General features: G+C 35.3%; 1 protein-coding gene across 1 annotated transcript; it reads right to left on the bottom strand.

Moving 5' to 3' along the window:
- Positions 1–1,885: 1,885 nt before the first annotated feature.
- Positions 1,886–7,473, bottom strand: LOC132282350 (glutathione S-transferase T1-like). The gene is made up of 7 exons (XM_059784000.1): positions 7,316–7,473; positions 7,076–7,149; positions 6,056–6,116; positions 4,330–4,383; positions 3,630–3,709; positions 2,632–2,837; positions 1,886–2,296 (listed from the first exon to the last, which is right to left on the bottom strand). The coding sequence occupies exons 1-7, from the start codon at positions 7,378–7,380 to the stop codon at positions 2,087–2,089; spliced, it is 750 nt and encodes a 249-aa protein (XP_059639983.1). The 5' UTR covers positions 7,381–7,473; the 3' UTR covers positions 1,886–2,086.
- Positions 7,474–7,856: the final 383 nt, after the last annotated feature.

Below are 7,856 nucleotides of genomic sequence, written 5' to 3'. Positions count from 1 at the left end.
TATCTTGTCTTAGAATGTATGTTCTCATGGTTGTATGGCTTGCATTTTCATGGTGACAATGAAAATGAGATTGTGAATGGTTTTAATGGCATGTTGTTGAGAAATTTGATAGGCCATGGCTTAGGTTCTTCCTTAAATGGTTTATTCTTGATTTTTGGCTTCATGTGCTCTTATCATGTGATTGAAGGCTTGATAATCTCTAGCTTAGTGAGCATGTATAAGACTACACTTTAGTTAGGTAGTTCAAGCATGTGCAACTTTGATAGGTTATTCTTGCCATTGATTTCCTGAATTTCTTGAAGATAATGTAGCAACCATGTGTAACTATATATCATGGCCACTTATTTATGTTGTTTTTCCCAAATGAATCATATTCTAACATGTTTATATGGTAGGTGGTGAATTCACTTCCCTAGTCCTCTCTTTATTATTTTCATCTCTTCAATTCCTTGAAATTATTGTTTTATGCAATTTTAATTTCTAATTCTAGTGACAAATCAAACACAACTCTTATACCCCCTTTCATCAAACTAAAAGTGATTTTACAATTTTGGTTGCCATAAACTAGCAATCCCAGTGGTTCGACTTACTCGTCCAATAGCCTTATTTTACAATGATTTGTGCTATTGCAAAGGGTTGATTATTATTGATGGTCGACGAGACTGATCAAACATCCATATTCGCAGAGCCATGGCGTAGTACTTTGTATGAGCCAGTATAGAATCGTCTGCCAATAATAAATAAATTCTACCGGTGGTACTAACCCACTGGGCTATGGAGAGACATTTGCCTAATAAAGATTAATATTGTAACGACCCGAACCCATGTAGGTCAGAACGACCAATCTTGTATGTCAGACTGACTGACTATGTGCCGAATGGTTATGCTCTGTCAGCTGGCCCTTCTTCTTTGACCTGTGCATTTGACCCTCTTTGTAAGGTTATGTCTTAGAACATTTTGGGCTATGGATTAACTTGTCTGACAGTTATAGAGACAGGAAATAGATGGTATGACTTAGTTGACCTTGGGTTCGGGTAAGGATCAGGTTAACGGTTCAGACCCATGGGTTCGGGTCGTTACAAAATTGGTATAAGAGCGATAGTTCGAAAACCATTAGGACGATGGGTAGAGGCCTATCTAGGATTGCATGGGGAAGTTAAATTGCATAACTACGTGTTTATGTGTAAGGTGTTTAAATTGTTCGAAAAGCATGCTTACTTGCTTACCTGTTTATTTCTTATGTGATCACATGCCTGTGTTTAAAGTAATAGATATTGTTACCATGATAATGATTGAAAGCATGCTGACCTTGTTATGATGATAAGTATGAGGGGTTATGGTAACGGCAAGTGATAGGCACGGTTTATGCAATATTATTTTAAAGGATGATGTGACAAATAGTGAGCACGATAGGTGTAAACTTGTTTCGTATGGTATTGTAAGTTTCATTCACTTCATATATGTATATGTTTCTATATTCTTACGCATTTATGCGATCAAATATGGGATGGTTGTGTGAGTTTTGACCTGGGCAGGCGAGGAGCTTGATTGCTCCAGGGTTGTTGGGTGCCAGTTCTTATCGAACGGATGGCTTGGTCTTCTAGCTCGTGGATTGAGCTATTCGGTGTGTAGTCATTTTAATCTTCTTGTTGCATTTTGTGCGGTCCTTAGAGCACGACATTTGAACGGGTTCATGTTTCATGGCACGGTGGCTGCGTTGTGTGTGAGTTTCATGCATCGGTGTATAGGTTCTTGTGACCGTAGAGGTCAGGTGTGCGAGTGAGGGCAAACAATAAAAAGAGCTATCCAAGCTTTTCAATTATCGGACAGTTGCAATTCTACCAATCAACAGGAATGCCTTCTGCTTAGACAAGAGATAATCACATCCTTGAAAAGAGATCTTCATTTGCAGGTAATATTCTACAATATCTGGCTTAGAGTTTATTTCATAGAGCAGACCAGAAATTTATTACAGAAATCACAACAAAATAAAGTAACAAAGTTGTGTTTATACTAGACTCTGTTTTCTTCATTTGCCCTTCCGCATAGGCATCAAGCCCGGACAGAAAAGACCAGAGATTTGTTCTCACATCTTTGAAAGGAAACCCTTCTTCATGCTAGACTCAGGCTCATTTGTTCCCCCAGATCGCTCCTTTTGAAATCTCACTTTGGCTTTGAAGAGGATTGAATGTATCTCATCAAAATGCGGCCTTGTTGCATTCCTTGTATCCTCTATCCACTGCTGAACTTTCTTGTATGGGCCTAATATTCGACTGAAATCCTTCTCGTCCAAAACCTAAATCCATCAGAAAAGTTTTTAATGAGATGTTACAGTTGCTTCCTGATCACTCAAATTCTCTCTAAGCAATAAACTTCTATAAATAGGTATGTTTCTGTTTAACAAGAAACACAACTGGATATCAGTTGACCAGTCAGTCAGAAATCATGAAAGAATTCTCTTAAAACATGAAGATATGTTTCTTCCATAGATATGTATATTTTTTCTCTTGACATCGGTACTTCTGAAGCTTACAATCTAATCAAGAGGGGCGCTCTAACGCAGATGAATACTTCGGTCTCTTTTTTGAGAAAAAATATAGATGACAATATTAATAAACTATATGCAAATACCTCTAGTTGCATAATTTCACACACTAAGCTGAGATCTGCTATGGATGGCTGGAAGCTTCCAAGCAAGAACCGCCCATTCCCTTTCAGCCAAAAGGATTCAATCTTCGCAAGAGATGCAGACAAAATTTTTTCACCTTCAGCAGCTGCTTGTGGACTAGTTCGAAGGCCAAGTGCAGGTCCTAGTACAGTATTTTGAACAAGTGAAACTGAAAAAAAAAAAAAAAAAAGGGAAAAAGAAAAGGGTATCAAACTATCAACCAAGAAAGCCATAACCCACTAAAAAGGCCAAAAGGGCAAAAGGGCAAAGAATTGTTCTATAAAATAATAATGATGGAATAATACTCATCATCATCGTTGCCTTTCTTTCAAAAGAATGGGAATGAATGGGGTTGGCCACATTAATTCTCTTTTCCCATTCTATTCTCTTACGCACAATGTCTTCTCTTAAATTTTTTTTTTTTCAAGTCATTTGTAATTACTTAATCCCAAGTTAGTTTTGGTCGGCCTCATTATCTCTCATCTTTCATGTAAACTAATCTTCCTTTTCTCATTGGTGCATCTACAGGTCTACGCTGAACGTATCCATACCATCTAAGCCTACTTGCTCTTACTTTGTCACTAATAGATATTATTCCTAATGTCTCCCTTTCACTTGTACTATTATATATAATAATTGCACCATAAGGACTTGTGGAGAGGGGCACCACAACTAAGAAACAGGTGAACACTATATACAAAGGTGTGGCTACAAACTAATTTACAAAACCTGAATTTTGTCACAACCAACCCATAATTCACCTGCAAGTGATCACTGATTCACTTCTCATCAAAAATTATTATTTATGACTTAAAAAGGGTGGCATGTGTGACAGGAGGCAGGTGGCCTGTGTTATGGAGAGGATCACCTCTCCATTCCACAATTACTCGCCATGACCACACATGGTGGCGGTGGCATGACTAGAAATCAAAAACATTTTAGGGAGCCAAATATGAAGCACCTGCACCACGGCGTAAATTTGAGTGATGCCAATCCAATACTGAGTTGATCTTTGCTCTTCTGAATAGATCATTTGGATACCTTTAAAAGTGAACAGAAACTACGTTAACAATCCGCCTACAGAATCCTCTAAATGAGAAAAGCAACATATTTTGAAAAACAACAAAATTGTGTGGACAACATATGCAGGTTGGGTGTAGAATTTGTCCAACCTACAATTTGAGGACAAGAAGGGATGACAAAATTATTGGTGTAGTCCGATTATGTTCTTCTGTACTCTGGGATGATGGGATAAATGAAGTATGTATGTGACATAGCATGTCTTACATGGAAACTTTTCGTTTTCAGATATGAGCAAACTATCAGAGATTTGAGGTTTACCAACTTCATAAAATAACGCAATGTTAAAGTTCCTCGGGGAACTTGAATCCAGGTCTAGGTTATAACCTACAAAACTCAAACAGAAGGCATCTGTACTCATTTCAAATTTTACGTGCGAACCCAAGAATATTTTAGCAGACAAGAATGAGATGTGCTACTAAATCCAAAGAGACACCTGCAGGGAATGTGTTGGTACATATCTCACGCCCATACCTATGCTCTGTAATGAAACACGCTGGTGCTTCTCGCAATGTGAAGTATTCATGTAGTATAGATTCTAATTTGAAACCAATAGCAATAAAGGGAGTAACGATTCTCACCAATGGTCTGCAACTCCAGGATATGCACAAGCAAGATAGATAAGTATTGCATGACTGCGAAACACATTAAATTCATAAGATAGTCTTCAAACTGATTAAATCAGAATATAAAACTGAATGGGAAAAAAAGAGTACAGATTTATGGGAGAAAAAGAGAGGAAACATCTAAATTTGGAAAATGCATCAGTGGCCAATGCACATTTGAACTTCAATAATTTATGCCTGAGAACGACTTTTACCAAGACTAGGGAAACATGCTACTCGACTGCTGCACAATTCTAGAGGACCATAGCACAAGTATATCGGGTGACTAGTATTTACAATATTTGTTTCAATTACAGCTTATTCTTTAAAACCTATAATTCAAGGAGTATAGAAAATATTCATAGAACCAAATGAACTGAGAAAAACCAGGGAGATATCAAAGAATAGAAATTTATTATCAATTCATCCCATGCTATGTCAGAATTGCAATCTGAATTATAGAACATGTACAAGATGCATAGTGTTTAAAAGATACACATCCATGTAAGCATTGGAATAATCTACTTTAACGGAAAGAGAGAGAGAGAAGCTTGGACTATAAAATATCACATAATTTTTCTTGTATAAGTTTTATTTATTGGTGAATTGTAAAGCTAAAGAATATGGCTTTACTAACAAGGAAATTTGCATTGATATAACTCCACTTGTGACATTTATGTAATTAGTGACTTGATCTATTAGAACCACGAGGTACTTCATGATGTGGTTGAAACTGTAAAAGGATAAAGTATGCACACAAAAACAGGTATTTTTCTAATTTTCTTCTATTCTTTTATACCAATATATTGTGGTTCAAGCTATATACATTTTGTATCTTCAATTTAGAGATATTGGACACCTACTTAGCCATTGAGCAATTCCAGGCTCTCCACAACCAAAAATTAATAAAATTTTAAAAATTTGTTTATCACCACAGAAAGAGGACATCGAGCTGGATAAATCGAGAAGAGGCCCCAAACTCGCTATGGTTCAAAACCTAATAGACCTCTGTAAGCACTTGTTTCTATCAAATATGGTTTGCATACATGAATTAAATCCACGATTTCCCACCTAGAATATTTCTACGAAACTTCCAAACTAATCACAGCGAGTATTACCATCTAAAATATATTGATTGCTTTGCGGAGCAACCCTATATTAGGTACTCCGCAACTAAATGTTTACCAGTTGCACTACCATGGAGCTTAAGAACACTGGATTCATCAGAGTCAATGCATTTAGGTAGTTAAACAAAAATCTGCTAAGAATGTATTCGAACATGAGGAGGATTATATAGTCCCCATAAAAATGCCATAAGAAAGTCCAAATTCATCAAATCGTGATGATGTTTTTCACTCAAACTTTATTGAGTAGGATCATCTACTGGTCCTCCTCCATCAGCATATATTTTTGCATCTCACCTGTTTTGTGCTTCGGAAATCGTGCTGAATGTAAATCAAATGATTACCAAAAAAGTATAATAGAAAGCAATTTATCTTAAAAAAACCAAAGAATATAAGTCAAACAACAAAAACTGCGAGATAAAATGAATCATGAACCATTCAAGCATCAATATTGATGCACACAAATGCCCACGGCACACACTTTAACATCATTGAGGGACAAACAATAGTTGATAATCCATAACTAGAAAAAGAAAAGGGAAAAACAAAAAACAAAAAACAAAAAAAACTGCAAGTACCTCTCAAACAGCTTAAATCTGCCTTCGACTATAGCCGGAACTTGTCTCATAGGATTTACATCTGAAATCATAATAGGAAAAAGAAATACTCATTGCAGTAACTCCTTAGATACAGTAACAACGTGTTATTGGTTGTCAATAAGAAACACTTCAAAATTTTCTTCTTTAGTCACCCGAAATACATAATAAGTTTATGCAACTACACTATCAGAAGAATGGCTTAAAGAACATGGAGCTTTCATTATCAAGTCTTAGCAAGAATGTAATATTCAATATAATATACTGTATACACATTAAGGGAGCACAAGTTTTTACAATGCTGTGCAAAATGTTAAGTTGTGTAGACTTCAAAGCTCTACCATTTCATGCCACTATAACTTGAAGAGAAGTGTGATAATATACTGATTTCTTCTTCATGTCCTTTTGCTTGTCACTATTTATGTGTCAAAGTTGTAAAAGGTATTGTGTTATCGAAATACACCCCAACTCCATTTTCTCCATATCCCTGCAACTATTTTTCTTATTTTCTTGCAATTTAGTTCCTAGCTAATCATTCATAATTGTTAGTTGATTGAGTATGGTCAGTACCGTGGCTGCAGATAATATAATATCCTAGGAGACGCCACCATAACCTGATAAACCGCGTTTACCTTAGGAGAACAATATATTAAAGAAATTTCAGTCCGAGTTTTTTTTTTTTTTTTTTTTTTTTTTTTTCCCCGGTGATCTGAATATTGTGAAAAGGGGGTTTTAGTTTTCTATAGCTCTCTTATTCTGACACTGCCTGGATCAATTTTTACTGATCAAAATAAGGCCCACAACATCAACAACATATAGTATTTTAATCTCAAGTTCTTTGATATCAAATCAGTAAGTACCAGTACCGCACATCTTCACAAGTATATACTCAAAGCTCCAAAATTATAGAGCAATACATATATATATATATATATATATATATAAGCTTATATAACCATATACTGACATAAGCACTCATTAGAAAAAAATTCAAGGACTCACCTGCAAATTCAGGGGTTAAATGTTGACGCTTGGAAAGATCTACTTTGATCTCCTCAAAATCAATTCCATTTACCCTAAACCCAAAAAAACTTAACACAAATCAGCCCAAAATTTATTGAAAGAAATAAATAAAAATAAATTGAAGCCACAGATGAAGTAATATCAATTCCAACGTAATATTTACAAATTCAACAAAAAAATATATATATATATATATATAAGTGAGTGAGCAAAGATTACTTGCAGAAGATGAGAATTGCACGAGACGGTTGGGACATTCGATCGACATAAACTTTTAGCTTCATCGTTCTCTCCCTGTGGGATTTGAAGCTTGCTTTGGTGTGTGTAGAAGGGAGTCAGCTATTTATGGTAGTAGTTGCTAAAGGTCGCCCCGCCAAATTTATGGGTCTATCCTGTACTCTTATCCGGAAACCCATTTTTTTGTGGTCCAGTATGGTGTAGTATAATGTTTTTATTTTTAGTTTTAAATGAGTGTGCGTAATGAGAGATGTTTGTATTTAATTAAAATGATCAACTGTTTCCGATCTCCAAACTATGATTAAGTTTATAATAGGGTACCCTCAACTTAAATGCGCTAAGTTTGTGTTATGTTGGTCTTGAATTTTATCATATTTAAATTTATTAAAATAGTTAATTTTTAAATATTTGTTTAAGTTTTTAATTTAGTCCACTCACTTGATTCAATATGTAATCTCAAACTGTTCATTAACTTTATTTGATCATGAAATTTTATTTATTTTTTTAATTTTTGGGTAAATAG

This window comes from Cornus florida, unplaced genomic scaffold (assembly GCF_030987335.1).
Source record: "Cornus florida cultivar Cherokee Brave unplaced genomic scaffold, ASM3098733v1 CherokeeBrave_3.0.0_Hap2_Chr11, whole genome shotgun sequence".
In the NCBI taxonomy this organism is placed as follows: domain Eukaryota; kingdom Viridiplantae; phylum Streptophyta; class Magnoliopsida; order Cornales; family Cornaceae; genus Cornus; species Cornus florida.
The sequence above is the reverse complement of the archived record's forward strand: the minus strand, read 5'-3'. Positions and strand labels throughout refer to the sequence as shown.

Coding starts and splice junctions, on each gene's coding strand:
- LOC132282350 (XM_059784000.1), bottom strand. CDS start 7,380: ATGAAGCTAAAAGTTTATGTCGATCGAATGTCCCAACCGTCTCGTGCA. Junction 4,384..6,055: donor AGATTTAAGCTGTTTGAGAG/GTACTTGCAGTT, acceptor TGTGTTTCGCAG/TCATGCAATACTTATCTATC. Junction 2,297..2,631: donor GTGAAATTATGCAACTAGAG/GTATTTGCATAT, acceptor TGATGGATTTAG/GTTTTGGACGAGAAGGATTT.